This window comes from Mus musculus, chromosome 7 (genome assembly GCF_000001635.26).
Source record: "Mus musculus strain C57BL/6J chromosome 7, GRCm38.p6 C57BL/6J".
Classification (NCBI taxonomy): domain Eukaryota; kingdom Metazoa; phylum Chordata; class Mammalia; order Rodentia; family Muridae; genus Mus; species Mus musculus.
The window spans coordinates 44,489,937-44,508,271 of NC_000073.6; the positions used below are offsets into that span (position 1 = coordinate 44,489,937).

The 18,335-nt window shown below is 53.3% G+C and overlaps 3 protein-coding genes across 24 annotated transcripts in view; 1 reads left to right on the top strand and 2 right to left on the bottom strand.

Moving 5' to 3' along the window:
• Emc10 (ER membrane protein complex subunit 10) lies at positions 1-6,588 on the bottom strand. Of its 5 annotated transcripts, none has more exons than NM_001355107.1 (8): positions 6,320-6,577; positions 4,872-4,944; positions 3,254-3,363; positions 2,618-2,722; positions 2,208-2,389; positions 2,019-2,112; positions 1,227-1,313; positions 2-1,034 (listed from the first exon to the last, which is right to left on the bottom strand). In NM_001355107.1, the coding sequence occupies exons 1-7, from the start codon at positions 6,461-6,463 to the stop codon at positions 1,227-1,229; spliced, it is 795 nt and encodes a 264-aa protein (NP_001342036.1). In that variant the 5' UTR covers positions 6,464-6,577; the 3' UTR covers positions 2-1,034. The 5 variants fall into 5 exon arrangements, 4 of the variants coding, with proteins under 4 accessions (NP_932108.3, NP_001342036.1, XP_030098832.1 ...); XR_003946559.1 differs by having other exon boundaries at positions 175-1,034; positions 1,227-1,431; positions 6,320-6,588; NM_197991.3 differs by lacking the exon at positions 1,227-1,313 and having other exon boundaries at positions 1-1,034; positions 6,320-6,482.
• Positions 6,563-14,330, top strand: Fam71e1 (family with sequence similarity 71, member E1). Of its 17 annotated transcripts, none has more exons than NM_001368291.1 (5): positions 6,659-6,794; positions 6,979-7,097; positions 7,567-7,697; positions 10,214-10,502; positions 11,609-14,330. In NM_001368291.1, the coding sequence occupies exons 1-5, from the start codon at positions 6,752-6,754 to the stop codon at positions 11,627-11,629; spliced, it is 603 nt and encodes a 200-aa protein (NP_001355220.1). In that variant the 5' UTR covers positions 6,659-6,751; the 3' UTR covers positions 11,630-14,330. The 17 variants fall into 17 exon arrangements, with proteins under 17 accessions (XP_030098915.1, XP_030098919.1, XP_030098918.1 ...); NM_001357650.2 differs by lacking the exon at positions 11,609-14,330 and adding an exon at positions 11,032-11,198 and having other exon boundaries at positions 6,979-7,128; NM_028169.2 differs by lacking the exon at positions 11,609-14,330 and adding an exon at positions 11,032-11,198.
• The window catches only part of Mybpc2 (myosin binding protein C, fast-type), a 23,017-nt gene continuing 16,444 nt past the window's right edge, over positions 11,763-18,335 (bottom strand). The window contains exons 20-28 of one of the 2 annotated variants that reach the window (NM_146189.3): positions 18,295-18,335; positions 17,099-17,266; positions 16,872-16,960; positions 16,116-16,311; positions 15,630-15,769; positions 15,300-15,459; positions 15,063-15,199; positions 13,701-13,887; positions 11,763-11,906 (exon numbers count right to left, since the gene is read on the bottom strand). The exon at positions 18,295-18,335 is cut by the window's right edge and continues 94 nt beyond it. In NM_146189.3, the coding sequence (NP_666301.2) occupies positions 11,896-11,906; positions 13,701-13,887; positions 15,063-15,199; positions 15,300-15,459; positions 15,630-15,769; positions 16,116-16,311; positions 16,872-16,960; positions 17,099-17,266; positions 18,295-18,335 (1,129 nt within the window). In that variant the 3' untranslated portion in view covers positions 11,763-11,895. Of the gene's footprint in view, positions 13,888-15,062; positions 15,200-15,299; positions 15,460-15,629; positions 15,770-16,115; positions 16,312-16,871; positions 16,961-17,098; positions 17,267-18,294 lie in introns of both variants that reach the window. The other variant, XM_006540819.4, reaches the window with a different exon arrangement.

Consider the following 18,335-nt stretch of genomic DNA (forward strand, 5'->3'; position numbering starts at 1 on the left):
TTAGGAGGGTCAGGAACCAGCCTCCTCCCAGAGTTCGGAAGGCGTCCTTGCTCACAGCAACTTTAATCTGCTCAGGCACCCCTCTGTAACATACCCTAAGAAAGCCATTCAAACATAAACCAGGCAAACCACAGCGGCAACTCAGGACTATTCACAAGCACAGAAGGCAGGAAGTGAGCTGAAGAGTGGCTGTTTAGGGGACAGTTTAATCAGCAGCCACACAACACAGCTGAGGCTGCACAGCAATCCCCATGCCCACAGCGGCGCATGTGCAAGAGCACGGCCATGCCAGCAGCTGTCGAGCAGCTAGTGCAAAACCGGCTCTCAAAACCTGCACACAAGTCACTCGAAGTGTGCATTCACAGACTAACGTGGAGGCCCACAATCCTCTCCTGGTGACAGATCCAGGCTATGACATCCAAAGGCAGAAAGGATAGTGGTAGGTCACCATGGTATTCTGGGGCACCAGAGAGGGGGGCAAAGAAGACAGCATGCCACCTGGACAGTGGGCTGGAGGCTGACCTAGCCACTAAGAGCAGAGGCCTCTGGGCCACAGATCCTTGGCAAAGGGCTGGAGAGTGACAGTGAGGGGCGCACGGGGCCTGCAGGGCAAAGGCACAGAGGCTGGAGAGAGCTTGGCAAGTTCCCAAAGTGTATGGTGGGGTGGGGTGGGGCAGGCTGGTGGGTGTTTAGCAGACAGAGGAGCACAGTGCCACATGGTGGGACACAGTTGCAGTGAGCTGGCTACAGGGAGGTCCACCCAAGCTCTCAGTCAACAGGATGAGAGAGAGGCTCAGGGACAGAAAGAGGGGCTTACAGGAAGGCCAGAGGGCTCACTGAAGGGACAGCCTTCCATATTCATGCAATAGGGAAATGTGGGGACAGGAACTCCTTCTTGGGCTGGCTCTGGGGGGGGCTCTAGGTGGCACAGCTGCTCACCGGCTGCTGCCCCCGCCCCCACCGCCGCCCTGGCCCCCAGCGTCCGGCGCTCCCGACATCATGAGGAACAGCACAACTGGAATGATGTACATCCACTGCAGGCAGGACAGGTGGACACAGAGACAGGCAGAGAGGAAGGGAGGTAAGTGATGAGGATGGCCCAGGGCCAGGGCCACAGAGGGGAGGGGCTGGGTCCCCTAGTCACTACAGGCAGGGCCAGGGCAGGGGACAGGAGGGACAGGAGGGCATGGGCAGAGGGCAAGGCGGGCAGGGGACTGTGTCCTCACTTAGGCCTCCGTTGGCGCTGGTGCAGGCCCTGGGGCAGCAGGACGTAGGGCTGTGAGCAACACGGCCCCCCCCAGGATGAGGTGCCACTGAGGAGGGAGGGAGGCAGGTCAGCAGCCTGGCCATGGGAAGGGCCAGCCCTCACAGAGATGCAAGGGCTGAGGTTTGCCAGACCTCAGTTCCTGACATGGGGGGCTTCTGAGGCCCCTAGGGGAAAGGGCTTGGTTTAGTGTCTCTAGCCTCAACACCCACCCAGCTCTCCCCTGAGCCCTGCTGGCCTTGTCAGGTGCTCACCACCAGTCTCCAGCCTCAAGGGATAGAGGGCTGCATGCAGCCAGCTCCTCAGGAGTGTCTCCCACTCTGCACCCCAGCCCCACTCAGGAAGCCTGGCCATTGCAGACACCTCAGGCTGTCAGGCTGCCCTCGAGGGCTCCTCTGAACCTCCACCTGCACTCCCTGCATCTACTCCAGGCTACCTGCTTCCAGGCCCTGGGCCCCCCATGGGTTCAACCTATTCAACCCCCTCACTTCTCTGAACATGGGCTGCCCCTTCCCTCCTGGACCTCCTGGCCCTCCTGCCCTCCTGCACGCGTGCTCACAGCGTTCCTGTCCACACCGCTCTGCTCCCAGCAGGCCTGGGATGCCTGCACCTGCAGATTCCCAACCCAGCCCGAGCTGTTGGGCTTCTAGAGCCACTTAACCCTGGACAACTCCTCAGGTGGGGTCCACGCCCCACAGCCTCCCACCAGAGGCCACACACAGGCCACCTCAGGGGGTCAAGGAGCCACACTCACGTATTTGGCAAAGAAAGACTTCTGCTCCTGTGGGTTCTTGGCCTTCTGGGCCTGCTCCATCTCCAGGCGCTCAATGAAGGCTGCAGTCTCGGGGCTAAACATGGGAGGGAAGGGGCAAGGTGAGGGGCAGAGCCCCAGTACCTGGGCGCCTGAGGCAGCCGGTGGCCCTGGTCTCCCTCCAGCTCTCACCCTGGAGCAGTGCTGGGAGGCCGCAGCTGCACAGATGTATTGAACAGCTCCAGGTCCTCATCTTCCACCTCGGAGCCCCGGCAGCCCCCAGGGTACACCACCACAGACAGGCCCACCACGTTGCCAGCCACATCCACGTGCAAGGTCAGCTGGTCCGAAAGGTGCGACTCCACCAGGGAGCACTGAGGAAGACGGGTGGGGTGCAGGTGGTCAGAGAGCTACCCAGCTCTGCTGCCCTCCCCCACAAATGCACAAGCATTCTCAGAAGCCCAACCCCACTTCCAGGTCTCTTGGACCATCACCGACTGCAGCAGTTCAATTCCTCAGGGCCCCACAGGAAGGGCTCTGAAGGCTGGGGACACTGAGGCAGCCAGGAATGAGGATGCAGGCAGTCCTCATCAGTGACTTACCGCTGGGACGAAGGAAGACACATGGCCGCCAGCTTCTGAACCATCAAGTGTCCCAGGCCGCCTCGGGACCCGGACCCTGTAGAGGCCATTGACAGCAGCCACATCCTGCAGGTTAGACAGAGTCCCATGAGCTGGAGGGCCAGCCCACCAGGCTGGTCAGGAGAACGCGCCCCCAACCTTGTCTTCACAGCCCCTGGCTAACAAGAACCTGCCGAGAACTCTTCGCACACGGTTGTCCTGTGCCGGAGGAGAAGCCACCGAGGACATCATGAACCACATCAACACATCCAGCCACTCCTGCTCCCCATACCAAACACACCTAACCCAGGCGCTACAGACAGCTGCTGTGGGGGCAGCTAGGACAGAGACTCCCATGGAGAGGGCAGAGGGGCAGAGGGCACACAGAAGGCATCCAGGCCATAGGGCCACTACAGCAAACCACGTTTCCCTGACACCCTCCCTCAAACTGGGCAGAAGTAAAACTGCAACATGACAGCTTCTGGTGGGAACAAGGACAGAGCCCACCCCAGACAAGGCTGACACTTAAAAAGAGCCTGCTGTCTAATGACAGCTGTTCTGGGCTCTCTCGTGGGGAAGGCTGGCTTAGCTGGGCGCCGAGCTCACTGGGGGCCTCACCCGGAGTCGGCCACGCTCCTCCTCACTGAGCTGTCGCTGTGTTGCCGACAGGGTGCCATCCTGCTGGTTCCAGAGCAGCAAGCCTCGCTTCTGGAAGTTGGCTCCATCACCTGTGGGGGGACTGGGCTCATTTACATGACAGGGGGCTTCTTCACCTACCTGTCTGCCCCAGGCCTAGCTGTCACAAGTGCCTGACTCTATTAAGGAGCTGTGGGCAAAGCTAAAGGCTAGCTAGTCAGGCAGATGTTGGGGCTGGCCCAGTTCAGCCTTCCCTGAAATAAGGGGTCTTATGGTGCTACCCCAGACCTCTTTCTTCTGCAGCAAAATGGGCCAGTGCTCCCACCACTGCCTCACAAGACCAACTAGGGCTCTCTGAGGGAGTGGAGCAGGACACAGGTCAGAGGCTAGAGAAGCCTGTTCTGACATTCCTTCTTCAGCTGACTGAGTTGTTCCTACAGATCTAGGGGCAAGAAGGAAATAATTATATACACACACAGACATGCATATATATACTCATGTTTGCATGTATGTATATGTGTGTGCACATATATGCACATGCGTATATATACACATGCATGTGTCCAGATGAATTTCTTTTATAAATATTAAATGCAAGTTAGCACTAATACAGATTATGGAGGGAGATCCTGTCAAAATTGACAGCCGGCCACATGAGTAAGAATAGTCAGGGGCCCTGATGGCTGGTTTCAATTGCCAACCTGATACAATCTAGAATCACCAGAGAAGAGTCTCAGTAAGGGATGTCTAGGTCAGGCTGGGCTAAGAGCATAGCTGCAGGTGAATATATTGATCACATTCATTGAGGTAGGAAGGCCCACCCACTGTGGGTGGCACCATTCCCTAGGTTTGGGCCCTGAATTATATTGAGTGTAGAGAGGAGGCTGAGTGTAAGCAAGTACACATGCATTAATTCTCTCTACTCTAGACTATGGATGAGATATAACCAGCTGTTTGAAGGTCCTGATTTGACTCCCCTACTATGATGTGACTGCAATTATGAAAGAAAATTAAATTTTAAAGGTGAAAACCACAAGAAGATCTTTGATACCTATACAAGCAGGCAAAAACTGTTCTGTTCTGCCAAGTTAAGGCAACTCAAAACAATCTTTGGGTATCTGTGTAAGCAAGTTATAAATGCCAGAGAAAACTCCAATTAACCATATCATAATAAGAAGATGGTCACAGCTGTACATTTTTGGATGGGTGTTACTAAGAACCTATCTTCCAGGCACTGGAATGAATGACAAATGGCTAGTGGGTACCAAGAAGGCTGCCTGGCATGAAATAGTTTCTTTACCCATCACACATGTACATATGCATGTACATATGCATACATATGTATGAATCAGTATATGTGTGGAGTGTACATGTGGTGCATGTGTATATATTTACATATGCATATATATGTATATGTGTATGTTTATAATCTTCATTAGCAGAAATGCAACCCAGGCCCTTGGGCACACTGACAAGCACTAAACCCTTGAAACCTTGAAGCCACAGGCATGGGGCATCTAAAGACAAGTCCTCTCCTGTCTGTGCTTTCCGCCCTCGCCACCAAAGGGCAGGCGTAAGGCTGAAGACACACTGATCTCACCGAGCTCAAATGAATGCTCCAGCAGCAAAGCCACGGTGCCACAGCCCTCAGCTTCACGGCCATCGGCCCCGGTCTGCAAGGGAGACAAGGACCCCAAGTAAGAACCACTCACGCTCTGGGCGGGGCAGAAGGACAGGCTGAAGGACAGGCCGTAGCTGCATGCTCACATCCAATCACAGGTGCTCTGCCCAGGACTGCCTCTCATGACACAGTCCATTTCCATAGCCCAAAGAAAACTCTAAAAGCTTGTTATTCTCATGTCCAATGCCCGGGTCGTTATCTTTTTGTTGGTTTTTTTGGTTTTGAGAGTCTCAGTGCACAGCCCGAGCTAACCTCTGATTCACAATTCTTCTGCCTCCACCTCTTCGTGCTGCTACTACAGGTAAATACCACCTTGCTCTGCCCCCCACCCCAGGTCATTCAGGTTTTCATTCACGAGTTCACTTCCTTTGCACATGCTAATACTCTGACCATTCACATTGGCAAGAAGCCCACTTCTCTCTGGCACATCCTAGATCCACACTTTCTTTCCCACGGTTCTGAAGCAGAGTCCCACTAAATCACTCCCTGATCCAGACCGGAGATGATCCTCCTGCCTACGTCTGCTGAGCGCTTGGGGTTACACATGAGCACCACCACCATCAGCTTAATTTCTTTGTAATTTTTCTTTTTTTAATTTTGTGTATGGATATCTGCTGCATGTACCTATGTGCCCTGTGTGCATGCCTGGTACCTGGTGTGCCAGAAGAGAATGTGCAATCCCCAAAAACTGAAGTTAGCAGACAGTCGTGAGCCTCTAGGTAGGTGCCAGAAAGCAAACCCAGGTACTCCAGAAAAGCAGTCAGTTCTCTTGGCCCTCATTTCTCCAGCACCCTATTTTTGGGGTTTTTTTGAAACAGGACCTTAGGTAGCCCAAGGTGACCTTGCACCCCACACCCAGGCCTAAGCCTTAGATGTCTTAATTTCAAGCTTCTCCTAGCCAGGCATCCTACAGCACTCTGGCTCCTGAAGGACCTGACTTCTTCGTGCATATTCAGAAACATGATTCCAACCCTAGCACTAGAGCACTGCTTCCTTGCCATATCTTTATTAATTACTTATTGAGTCAGGGTCTCACTGTGTAGCCCTGGTTGGCCTAGAACTCCCTTTGTCCTAGGCTGGCCTCGAACTCAGAAATTCACCTGTCTCTGCCTCCCGAATAGGGGTATTGAAAGCGTGCACCATCACACCCCCATTTTTGTATTTTTGAGACAATCTCAAGCAATCCAAGCTAGCCTCAAACTCCTTGATCCTCCAGCCTCAGCCTCCCAAGCACGGAGATGAGAGGCTAGCTACCACTACTCCACGCAGCTCAGGTTCCGAGCAAACCACATCCTCTCATGAATATTCATGATGGGGTCCATCTAGCGCCCACAGGAGGCCGCCCCGCCCCGGCCACTAGCACTCACCCCACGCGCGGAGGCCCCGACCCGGCAGCCGCTGCCTCGGGCTCTGCTAGGAGCCGCGGCTACCATCAGCAAGAGCACTAGCAGCCGGGTCACCCCGGCACCCGCGGCCACCATACGGGAGCGTTGAGAAAAACCGAGAGCCATACAGCCCGCTAGGAAACACAGGGTTCATCCTGAGGCTCACGCGCCTGCGCCGCACGCCGCGCCTGCGCACTAGCGCCCGTCCGCCTGCTCCCGCAGTCAGGGCGGCCATTTCTCCATCCGGGTCTCTAGGGCTCACGTTCCCGGTGACACCACCTGGGAGAGAAGTGACGTCGTTGACGTCACGGAACGCCGGGCACCCTATTGTAAAGTCACAAGCTCTAGGCCCCACCCTTTATCTGTCTGTCCCAGGCTTCACTCGGCGTTCCTCCCCAGGGCCGGGGCGTGGCGATGAAGGGCGGTCGAGATCTTAAGGCCGCTCGGGGCGGAGCAGGTGAGACCAGTTCTGAGGGGATGGAAGGTGACAAAAGGACTTCTGCCTGGAGGGGTTGGCCCTAGAGAGGGAGCCGGGGAAGGTATGGGACCAGCAATGCGGAGGCCGCTGCCCCGCATGCGCCCTCGGTCAGAGTTCATGTACCTGGCATCCTGGGATGGATGCTCGCGCTTCGCCCCTGCAGACCGCCCCCTGGCTCCAGCCTACGCCCCGTGCCGCCCTGGGCGCCTCCAACGCCACCTCCTGAGCGGCGAGTTCGACCAGCTGCGCGACTTTCCCATCTTTGAAAGCAACTTCGTGCAGGTGTGGAGCCCCGGACCTCCGACCCGTTGATGTACGGATCTCCCCCATCATTTGTCGTTCTTTCCAAGTGATCCACATCACCTCTGAGCCCGCTGGGCTTTTTGTGTCTTCAGAAGCCTTTGTCTCAGTTTCCTTGACTGTACACATATGGTTCTTGTCCTTTAATCCTAAAATCTTTGGCCCACAAGCCTTTTTTTTTTTTTTTTTTTCCTTTTTAGAGGTAATATGGCTGGTACTCTGGGCTTCACTCGTTATTCAGCAGGAGCTCTACCCCTTAGTCACACCCTAGCCCTGCACCGGGGGATTCTAGGCATGTGTGCTTATATTCTGAGCCACATTCCCAATCCCTAACCTACTGTTCATCTCCCCTAGTTCATGACCTTTCACTCTGTCAAGATCCCCAAGACCCAATCAGATTCCTGTTGAGTTCTGTTCTCCATCTATCGATCCTCTTAACCTTTGGCCCCAGGTGACCCGGTTTGGAGAAGTCGCCAACAAGGTCACCATGGGGGTGGCAGCCTCTAGTCCTGCCCTGGAGCTGCCAGACCTGCTGCTGCTGGCCGGCCCTGACAAGGAGAATGGACACCTGCAGCTCCTCGGGTGACTGCCCCTCTAAGTCCCAACTTCCTCCAACCTCCCTGCCGCCATTTTGCCACCCAGGGACCAAGATCACCACCAAACCTCTTCACTAAGAAAAATGGCAGGGCACTTCACAGAGGTCAGAAGTCAGGCGAGATGAGGGAGGACAGCCCTCAGTGGCATCACAGGGTCAGGATGGTGGCTGTTTACACAGTGCTTTCTGCTTTCCAGGTACTCTGTCCCAGAGAGATAAAGTAAAGCTCAAAGACTGGGCCCACGGCCCAGGGTCCCACAGTCCACTGTCCACTCTGCCCCTCTTCCTGAAAACTTGTGAAAATCAATACCACCAAGTACAAACCTCACATAGAACAGAACACCCCTTCCCCCAGCCTAGGCCTTGCCCTGCCTCAGCTGCATGCAGGAAACGTGTACACGCTTACAGGACATGTACATACTGTGGTATTTTTGGAGACCTGAATCCTTTCTCATCCTATCTCAGTTCACGAAAGACAGGGAGAAAATAGAAAAAAGCCAAGCCTAATAGTACAGGCCTGTCATCCCAAGACTTGAGCAGCTGAAACAGGATTGCAGGTTCAAGGCCAAATTGAGCTTTGAAAGTGGCAACCTGGACAACTTAGTGAGGCCCTGTCTTAAAAAAGTAAAAAGGGGCTCTGAGTGTGTGTGTGTGTGTGTGTGTGTGTGTGTGAGAGAGAGAGAGAGAGAGAGAGAGAGAGAGAGACCTGGTCAGTAGAGTATCTGTAGGGCAAGCATGAGGATCCGAGTTTGACTCCCCAGCAGCCATATAAACATCCAAGCCCCATGGTAAGCTTGCTGTTGGGAGAGGCAGAGATGGGCCATCCTTGGAGCTTGCTGGTCAGCGAGTTTATCCAATCATTTGGCTCCAGGTTAAGTGGAAGTCTCTCTCCAAAAATGAGGTAGGAGAATGATAGGAGAAGGAAGACCTTTAACACTAACCTATGACCACCACATGCAATGCACACACACACATGCAAGTCACTGACCTATGACTGCCACATGCAAGAAAGGAAGGGAGGAAGGAAAGAATAGATGGATTTTAGCTGGACACGGTGGTTCACATGTTTAATCACAGCACTTGGGAGGCAGAGTTAGGCAAATCTCTGAGTTTAAATCCAGCCTGAACTACAAATTTTAGTCAGCCAGGAATGTATGAGACCTTGTCTCAAAAAAAAAAAAAAAAAGAAAAAAAGCCGAAAGAAAAAAAATGCCTGAATTCACCCAATTATCTCCTTACCTAAGTGGAGAACATCGCTCCGTTTTCTGCCCTGGTAAGATTTACAGTTTCCAACAACAGGCTTTGAATGTTAAATGCAATCTAGGGGTCTCTCTGACCCTGTCCTTGCCTGCCTGTAGCCAACAAAAGTGGTACAAAACTTTCAAAACTGTCATCCCAGGACTCAGAAGGTCGGGACAGGAGGATCAGAAGTTCAAGGCCAGGTTCAGTGACACAACTAGTTCTAGGCCAGCCTGGACTACACTTGTCAACAAAACAAACCCTGTTAGCAATTAGTCCCAGACCTACTCCAGGCTCCTCCTGGCACCAGGCTGAGTCAATGTGACTCCCCTGTGGCTGGAACATTCTTGATCCCAGAGCTTAGGATCAGTCCTGCCTTCATTCTCCTCCTTTCTCCACCTCTGTCCCCTCATCTGGCACATGTGGTAACAGGACAGTTCTTCCTGAAGCACATGGCACAGCATGAGCAGTGTGCAAATGTCAATGAGAGCTGTTCAATTTCAGGGAAATCCATCGTCCACTGTGGAACACCATGAAGCAGAGGGCATGTGCTTTGTGTATTTGTGTGCACAGGAGCAAAGAGGTTGGACACATCGGGTCCTGTAAGCAATAGAACCAGGCCAGAGGAGGGTGCAGTGACCCCTTGCTGTAGCTAACAAACCCCAGAGCTATGAATACAGGCTTTGTTTCCATCCCTTGCAGTGTGGCCTGAGCCAGGTTACTCTTTCCAGACTGTATCTTCCTTTCCTTTGTTGGACCTTGAATCTAGCTGAAAGTGTGAGCAATTCATTTATTCAAATATGTTATAAGCAACCTTCCAGTGGTTAACCATAGTAGGGAAAACGGCAAAATCAGCCCAGAGTTTAGAATCCAAGGAGCTCACATCAGCCATCGGTGAAGTCAACGGGATGGATGGAGAACTGTCACATGGAGTGATCGAGACTATAAACAGGCCAGGGGAGACCCCTCTGTCCGCCCCCCCCCCCCCACGCAAGCAGATGAGCTCTGGTCCACAGTGAGGACCCAGGCTTGACTTGATTGGGCCAAGCTAAGCATGGGGCTCAGGCGGAGATAGAGATTTGAGGTGCAACCGGAAGGTATCACTGAGAAATTGGTGATAGGGCAGGACCAGGATGCGAGAGAGGTTAAGACAGAAATCTGGTGGCTGGCCACGGTAAGCATCACACAGCCCATCCAGTAGTGGGAGTCCACAGCGATGGTGACATGGACTAGACCATGACTGAGCCTCCCCTTCTCTCTTCAGGCTGTTTCCCTTGCAATTTGTGCAGTTGTTTGTGCATGATGAGAGCCGCCAGCAGCTCAAGGTCAAGTTCCGAACTGGCCGCGCCTTCTACTTGCAACTGCGCTCTCCTCCAGAGACCCGCGACTGCGAGTTTGGCCGCTGGGTGCGGCTGCTCTACCGCCTGCGATTCCACTCGCCCACCTGCGCAGTGCCCTTCACGCACGAGGACACTGCGCCTGAGGAAGAGGAGGAGGAGGAGGAGGAGGAGGAGGAGGAGGAAGTCAAGGAGGGGCAGTTGCAACCCCCGGAGGTGAGGGCGGGACCTCGAGCCCAGGGATGTTGGGCCAGGAAGGATGGAAAGGGACCAGGTAGGCCTGCTGGGGCCTGGACCCCTGGGTCTGAGGGAGGAGGGCTGGGGCCTAGACCTCTGGGTCTGAGGAAGGAAAACCAGTCCTGGATCTCTAGGCCTAAGGAGAAAGGAACTCCTCCCTTCTTCCATCTTCTTAGGGGTTCTAAGGAAAAGGCTACAGGGTCTGCAGCAGACTAGGGACTGTGTGGCTGATATTGTTAGCCCAGGTGCCCTAAAAGAAACCACACAGCCATCTCCCAGCCTTTGCCTGGCACCAAGTGGGTTCTTGGCACCAAGTGGGTTCTAGGGAGAGAAACCGTCTCACTGAAGGGGTGGGCTACAGCTGGCCGTACATGTCCAGTTCCCTGAAAGGGGAACTGAGGATGACAGTTGTGGAAGGTGAGGCCTCTTCCCAAGACGCCCACAGGCCCACCTCTCTCAAACCCAGACCCTCATGCTGGTCAGGCTCTCAGATGTACACTCTTCTTAGTTTCAAGCCACAGAGGCCAGACTCGACCCGCAGGTCTCAGAACTCTGGGGGCTCTGACTCAGACAAGATCCTTCCAGATCGCCAAAGGACCAGAAATCAAGTCAGCTCAGCTCAGAGCCAGAGAGATGGAATTTTAAACTTAATAAAGATCAGGCTCTTAAAACCTACACTGAAGCCCTGGTTCTTTATGTGACAATCACCAAGGCAACAGGCTGCCTCCAGGGCTTCCTCTAGGCCTCTCTGCCTTTGGTGCCTTGATATGCAAGGGTTTTCCAATTGGCTTCCCTTTTTTCCCTCCGCTGGAGGTGACATCCAGAGCCTCCACCTTCTAAGGAAGACCCCACCCTCAGCCACACCCCATCCCCTCACTATGGTCTAGACAGGGGCTCTACCACTGAGTCCCTGAGCTCTCTTTTCACTTTTTATTTTAATGCAGGGTATCATTTAATTGCCCAAGACGTCTCTGCCCTTTCTACCTCTGCCTCAGCCTTCCAGATAGCTAAAATGACAGCTGTACCCAGACCTGTCTTGGCTGTCCTTTGTGGGTGGTGACAGGCCTGTGTCCTCCTCTCTGTAGGTAATGTTCAAGAGAGTTTAGGCCACAGGGCATGAGCTCCACCTTTGACTCTTGTAAATGCCATGACAAGCAGTTCCCCCAGCAGACGCTGTCTTCCAAGATGGTGACCGCAATGACTAACCCCACCCACAAGGGGACAAGAACTACAGACTCTGGAAAGATGGACACATGATAATTTGAGCAACAGTTCTTTATCACAGTGATCATTCTGGAAAGATGACTGCCATCCCAAGAGTTGCAGCGCTGGTGTCCGGGTTCTGATGACTTATTTAGCAGGTGATGAGCTGTCACTGTGGCACTGCAGGAGAAATGAGAGGTGGGTGAGGCAGGGTAAGATGGACTGCACCATGTCTCTACCCAAAATCCGCCAGCAGAGGGAGCAAGAGAGTTCCCATCCAGCAAACACCAGTGTAGTCATGGTCCTCTCTCTCTCTCTCTCTCTCTCTCTCTCTCTCTTTCTCTCTCTCTCTCTCTCTCTCTCCCTCCCTCCCTCCCTCCCTCCCTCCCTCAGCAGGGCTGCATGTAACCCCAGATATCCTTGAACTCAAATATGTAGCTTGAACTGCTAGTCCTCCTGCTTCCACCTTCCCAATGCTGGGATGACAGTCATCCACCACTGTGGCCAGCTTACAGAGTGCTGGGGATGGAGCCGAGGCTTTGTGCTAGACAAACACTGTCTCCAGACCCACAGAAAGAGAAAGGGTCTCATGGCATCCAACATTCCACATAGTTGAGGCTCTTGATATCTCAAGCACCTAAGAACTATGGCTACAGATGTGCTTTGACATGCCGGGCCTTTTGTTTTTAAAATTGTTTCTAATGTTTTAAATTTATTTATTTTATGTTGAGTGCATTGTAGTTGTCTTTAGACACCCTAGAAGAGGGCATCAGATTCCATTAAAGATGGCTGTGAGCCACCTTGTGGTTGCTGGGAATTGAACTCAGGACCACAGGAGCAGCCAGTATTCTTAACCACTGAGCCATCCCTTCAGCCCTTGTTCTAAAATTTAATCAGTTATTTTATGTGTGTGTTTATGTTCTCCATGTGCAGGGCCTAAAGGGGGCTTTGGAGCCCCTGGAACTGGTGCTACCAATGGCTGTGAGCCATCATGGAGTCCTGGGAACTGAACTCGGGGCCTCTTGAAGAGCAGCCAGTGCTCTTAACCACTGAGTCATCTCTCTAGCCCTTGATTTTTCACTTTATAATGTTTTGACGGGATCATACTATGTAACTCAGGCTGACTTAGAATTCACTCTGTAGCATAGGTTGGCTTCAAACTCACATCTCCTAGATCAGCTTGAGCATTCTTGGGTACTGGAATGACAGATGTGCAGCACACCCCAGACAGTTTAAAAGTCATTTTAAATCCCAAATGGGGATGCTCTGAGAACCTGCCAGCTGTCAGAAGTCAGCGGGAGTCTGCCGTGAGGATGCATCTGAGCTGACTTAGTCACCCACAAGAAGACCCCAGAATAGAGGGTGGCTCAGCCTGACTCCAGAATGCAGCCAGTGGGAGGGGGAGGCGGGGTGCTCCCAGAACTGTCCCTGAGGGGCTGAAGATCCTGTTTGCTAAGCTGTCTCAGGGCCAGGGACATCAGCATTGTCAAGTGTCTCCAGATCAAGCAGGGGCATGCTAATGTGTACTCTGGGCCACCTGATCTGCCTCCTTCCACAATGTCTTGGGGACTGAATCCAGCAAAGGAGATGAGGAAGTTTTCTTGGAAGATGGTTCAGCATATGCCAGAGACCAAGAGTAGGGACATATGTAGCCACTGTAGTCCCACCAAGACACACGACACCACTGTGGTCCCACCAAGACACGCGACACCGAATTCCAGGCTGGAAAGACTGTGGTGATGGTGGGGGAGTTTGACGAGTAGGGGAGCGCTAGCTCAACTCTGATTCCAGGGGCGAAGGACAGGAGGAGGCTTGACAGAGGAGGGATTGCAGGTGGGGCACAAGCTAGGGCTGGTGCTCTCCAACCCCAGGGCCTTTGCATGACCTGTATTGCCTTCTTGCCTGGGGCATCTGGGTAGGTTCGCCAGGGGCCCTGGATTAGGGTCAGTCAGTGTGGGACCATTCCCTTCTCACCTCGGACATCCAGTTTGCATTCAGCCAGGGCTTCCCCCAGCTCATTGAAGGCGCGGCAGGAATAGGTCCCTGCATCAAAGGGTGACGGTCGGCGGATGTTCAGTGTCAGGATGCCCTGGTAGTTGGTTATGAGGAATTTGGGATCTTCATGGATTTCCATCTTGTTCTTCATCCACACCACCTTTGGCTAGGGAAGGGAACCAGGGAGAAAGCTGACTTAAAGGGATGTCCTGGACAGAAACCATGACACTACCTGCATGGGTACACAGGAGAGACAGAGGACCCCAGTTGGCCACTATTCCTCATCACCTCCCACCTTTCCTCCCTGTGCTCCAGGCACTGCTATTTTGGGGACAGACCCGATGATGACTTCCCACCCAGGGCCCTGGGACTGTCTGCTCCCTCTCCCAACCCTGCAGTTCCTGCCTGTCCCACCCTTCCCTGGCCAGCTGCATCCCGGCCAGGGATGTCTCTCTTACTGTCTTAGCCCTGCCTCTCGTTCTCTGTCACGCTTATCACCATTCACGGTTTTATATCACTTGTGAGACTTGAGACCAGTGTCATTCTTCCTCCAACACAAAGGAACTTCTTTGTCCCATTTGTGAAGCACAAATAAAGTTCAGGAAAATACTTGTGGGATAAATCATGTGATTCATCAAATGGAATGAATGAATGAATGAGCTGAGAAAAATGAATAGACTGGCATAGGGTTAAGTGACATGGTGGATGGATTTATGAATGAATGAATGAATGAATGAATGAAGACCTGGTGGTGCACTACAATCCCAGCACTCAGAAAGTGGAGGCAGAGGATTTTGAGTTCAAGGCCATCCTAGACTACATGAACCCTTATCTAAAAAAGAAAAATGATGGGGCCTGGAGAAATGGCTCAGCAGTTGAAAGTGCTTGCTGCTTTTCTAGAGGATGTGAGTTCAGTTCTCAGCACCCACATGGGGCAGCTCACAACTGCCTATAATTTAACCACCAGAGAATCCAACACCCTCTTCTGGCATACAGGAGTACTGCACACACAAAGTTCACATACAAACAAAAGTTAAGGATATTTTAAAAGAATAATGAAATCCTGTCTGGGTAGCTCAGGAAAACCTCAGGGAACTGTACAGGTATAGATGTGTCCCCCCCACCTCCCACCCCCAGCGCTTCTCAGGGAATGACACTGTCTCCAAACAGGACAGGAAAGATGGGCTTCGTGGATGAACTGTGCCTGGCAGTCAAGAGGCAGAAAGTTCAGAGCTGTCTGAGACTTGGCCTCTGCCTGAGGAGACTGCAGGGAGGAACTGCTGGTATGGGGGGTCTGCGGCTACGTGCTGCTGAGGGTTTCTCCAGACCCCACCGTGGCACCTTAGGGTGGCCTCTGACGGCACAGTTGAGAGCTGCGGTATATCCCGCCACCACGACCCGGTCCATCAGCGGGGTCAGGAACTTGGGAGCCGTCCGGAAATCATGCTCCTTGTACTCCAGTGGTTTTAAGGTGATTCCTAGAGAAAGAGACACCCATAAGGTGAGTCCCACCCCAACACTAGCTAGGGGACAACAGCCAGGAGTAGCAGCTGAAGGCCAGGCAGCTGGACCCTGTACCTGTCTTGAGAATTCGAGCTGTGTTCTTGGAGACACCTGGCGAGTCACTGAGACCGCAGATGTTCTCGCTGAAGATACGGAAGTAGTACTCATTACCCACAATGAGGTCAGACACCGTACAGCTGGTGTGGCGATTGTGTTCGTAGACATTGAACCACTCCTGGAATTGGGACAAGAAGGGATGAGGGCAGGCAGGTGCATGGAGGACACATGTGGGTACAGACTCAGAGTCATCCAGTCTCCTAGCCTCAGTTTCCCAGCTGTGAAATAGACAGCTCATCTCTGCTCTATCGAGGCAACTAGCCCCCCAAGGCCCCTCTGTCCCCTCACCATGGTCTTTTTGTCAGCCTTCTGGACAAAGTAGCCTGTGATCTCACTGTTCCCGTCATCCTTGGGCGGCTGCCACTCCACCAGAGCATTTGTGCCCCACACCTCCTTCACCATCACATTCTCTGCTGGCCCTGCCTTTTCTGGAAAGAGAGTTGGGGGTTACCTACCATCTGAGAGTCCCTAAAGCCTGGCTTTGTCCCTCTCTTCCTTTCCAGATTTTTTTTTCCTTTTCTTTTTGACAGTAGCCCAGGCTGATCTCAAATGCATTATATATCCCAGGATTATACTACTGATCTCCCTACTGTTACCGGCTGAGTGCTGAGATGATAGACCACCACCACACCTTGTTTATCAAGTGCTGGGATAGGCCCTACGGCGTTGTGTATGTTAGGCAAGCACAGAACCAACTGAACCCCTTCCTCTGCCCCACCTTTCACCCTTCCTGCTTCAAACATCCCGTCCTCCCCCGGGGGTCCTGCCTCGCACCCACGACCCGGATGCGTATGGTAGCAGTGTCCTTCATGTTTTCAATCTGCACACTCAGCTCATACTCTCCGGAGTCAGAGCGGGCCGCCTGTCGCACGAAGAACACTGTGTCGAAGTCACTAGTCCGCACATTCACACGGGAGGTATCCAAGGGAGCCCCACCCTTGGTCCACACCACCTGAGGCCGGGGCTTGCCCTGGGGGGAGGAAATAAAGTCAGGCGACTAGGCTCTGAGGGTCTGAGGACCTGCCTACATCACTGGCCCAAGGCCTGACAACTTCCTGGACTTGGACTTGTTCCTAGTCCAGGCCCTGATCCCCACCAAACTCTGGTCATGGCTCTGTTTGACCCCAACCCTATCTCTGACCTCCACTCTGATCCCAGCCCTAACCCTGACCTTGATCCCAGTCCTGACCCTGACCTTGATCCCAGCCCTAACCCTGATCTTGATCCCAGCCCCGACCCTGACACTGATCTTCACACAAATGACGGTACTGGCCCTGAGTCTGACCCTGTCCATGGCCCTGCCCCAGCCCCAGCTCTGACCCTGACCCTAGCCCTAAGCCTGTCCCCAACTCCAACCCTATCAATAACCCAAACCCCAGCTCTAACTCCGACCCTATCTATAGCCCTAGCCCCAGCTCCAAACCTGGCCTTGACCCTGATCCCAGATCCAACCCTATCTTAACCCCAGCTCTTACCCTGGCCTTGTCCACAACCCCAAGCCCAGCCCAACCCTGATCCCAGCTCAAGTACCTGGAAGGGGATGACGAGGTTGAGGGCCTCCCCAACTTTTCGGATATAAGTCTGACGAAGATGGCGGGGAAGGCGGATCTTAGGTTGCTCTGAGGGTGTAAACAGAGAGGGTATGCATTGGGCTGGGAACCACTAGATGGGGATGACATCATCTGGGGGACCCTAATTTGAATGACACTGAGTAGAGAGTCTCAGAAGAGCTGTGTCAGGGACTGAGTGTCACTCACCCACAATCTCCCTGATAGTGACTGGCTGAAGGAGGGTGGCTGGTTCACTGCGCCCTGCGATGTTGACCCCAACAACCCGGAAGAGGATCCTGGCTCCAGTTGGGAGATCCTTGACAGTGAAGCCACAGCGTTCCACTGGCTCCTTGTTAGCTGGTACCCATTCCTCAGCTGGAGAAAGGAGTCATGTGGACCAGGGCCTCTGCCCTGCCCCCCCCCCCATCAACACTCCCACCACAGTGAGTGAGCACCAGCATCAGTGGCCACAGCCCCAGTCAAGCGCTCCTGAGGATGGCATAGAGGACCACCCCCATCCCAGCAAAGGCAGCACACCCGCCTCAACACTGTAACCCGCATTTTCAAGGATGAGGAATCGGGGACTCAAGTAGCTTAAGCCATTTGGAGTCACACACCTCAAGCATAAAATGGTGCAAGAATGGGAAGATGTTGGCCAGCTGGGGAATGAAGAAAGGAATGCTGGGAAGAGATGGGGCAAGGAGCTAATGAGGGCAATATTATCTCTTCCCTATGTGGTCACAGTTCCAGGTCTTGAAAGGTTCTGAATCATAGAGGCCAAGACACAGGCACAGGAAAAGGCAGAATGGTCAGGGCTGGCACTGCTGGGACTGCTTGATTACAGATAAGGCTGGACAGTGTCAGTGTGGTGTCCTGGCTGCCTGATAATCATGGAAGACAATGTGCAGCTGGGGCTGTGAACTCCATGACAGGGTGTGTGTGTGTGTGTGTGTGTGTGTGTGTGTGTGTGCATGTACTTGGGTGGGTAAGCAAATATTTGCAAGTATATGGCTTTAAGCAGTATGTGTTCACTAGTGTGAGAGTGTATGCCAGTGTGCCTCATGAATATGTGTGAGTGTTGCACGTGAATATGCAAGTGCTTGAGAGTGATCATGAGTGTGTTTGGGGGGTACAGCAGAGGTGGAGATGAGGACAATGGAGGTGACAGTTACACAGACAGATGGTTGGGAAGGAAGGATAGTAAAAGAAGAGGAGGGAAGGGTGGGAAGAAGAGAGGGAGAAGGAGGTAGAGGAAGGTGTAAGAGGAAGGAGCGGACAGTAGGAAGCCATTGCTACACAGAGGTGGACAGAGGCAGGGAGGACACCCTGGCCTGAGGTCCAGCCTGCCCCAGGCACCATGCCAGCCCTGTGCAACTCCCAAGTCTAAGGGAAGTGACACTCACAGCCCTCCAGGCAGTACTCCACCAGGTAGCCATCAATGCCA

Bases quoted from the DNA above. Each gene is read 5' to 3' on its own strand.
- Emc10 (NM_001355107.1), bottom strand. From the start codon at position 6,463: ATGGCTCTCGGTTTTTCTCAACGCTCCCGTATGGTGGCCGCGGGTGCC. The intron at 4,945-6,319 runs GTGAGTGCTAGT...TCTCCCTTGCAG, and splicing joins TCGGGGCCTCCGCGCGTGGG to ACCGGGGCCGATGGCCGTGA. The intron at 2,113-2,207 runs GTGAGAGCTGGA...TCCCATGTTTAG, and splicing joins CCTCCCAGCACTGCTCCAGG to CCCCGAGACTGCAGCCTTCA.
- Fam71e1 (XM_006541242.2), top strand. From the start codon at position 6,879: ATGGGACCAGCAATGCGGAGGCCGCTGCCCCGCATGCGCCCTCGGTCA. The intron at 7,098-7,566 runs GTGTGGAGCCCC...CTTTGGCCCCAG, and splicing joins TTGAAAGCAACTTCGTGCAG to GTGACCCGGTTTGGAGAAGT. The intron at 7,698-10,213 runs GTGACTGCCCCT...TTCTCTCTTCAG, and splicing joins GGACACCTGCAGCTCCTCGG to GCTGTTTCCCTTGCAATTTG.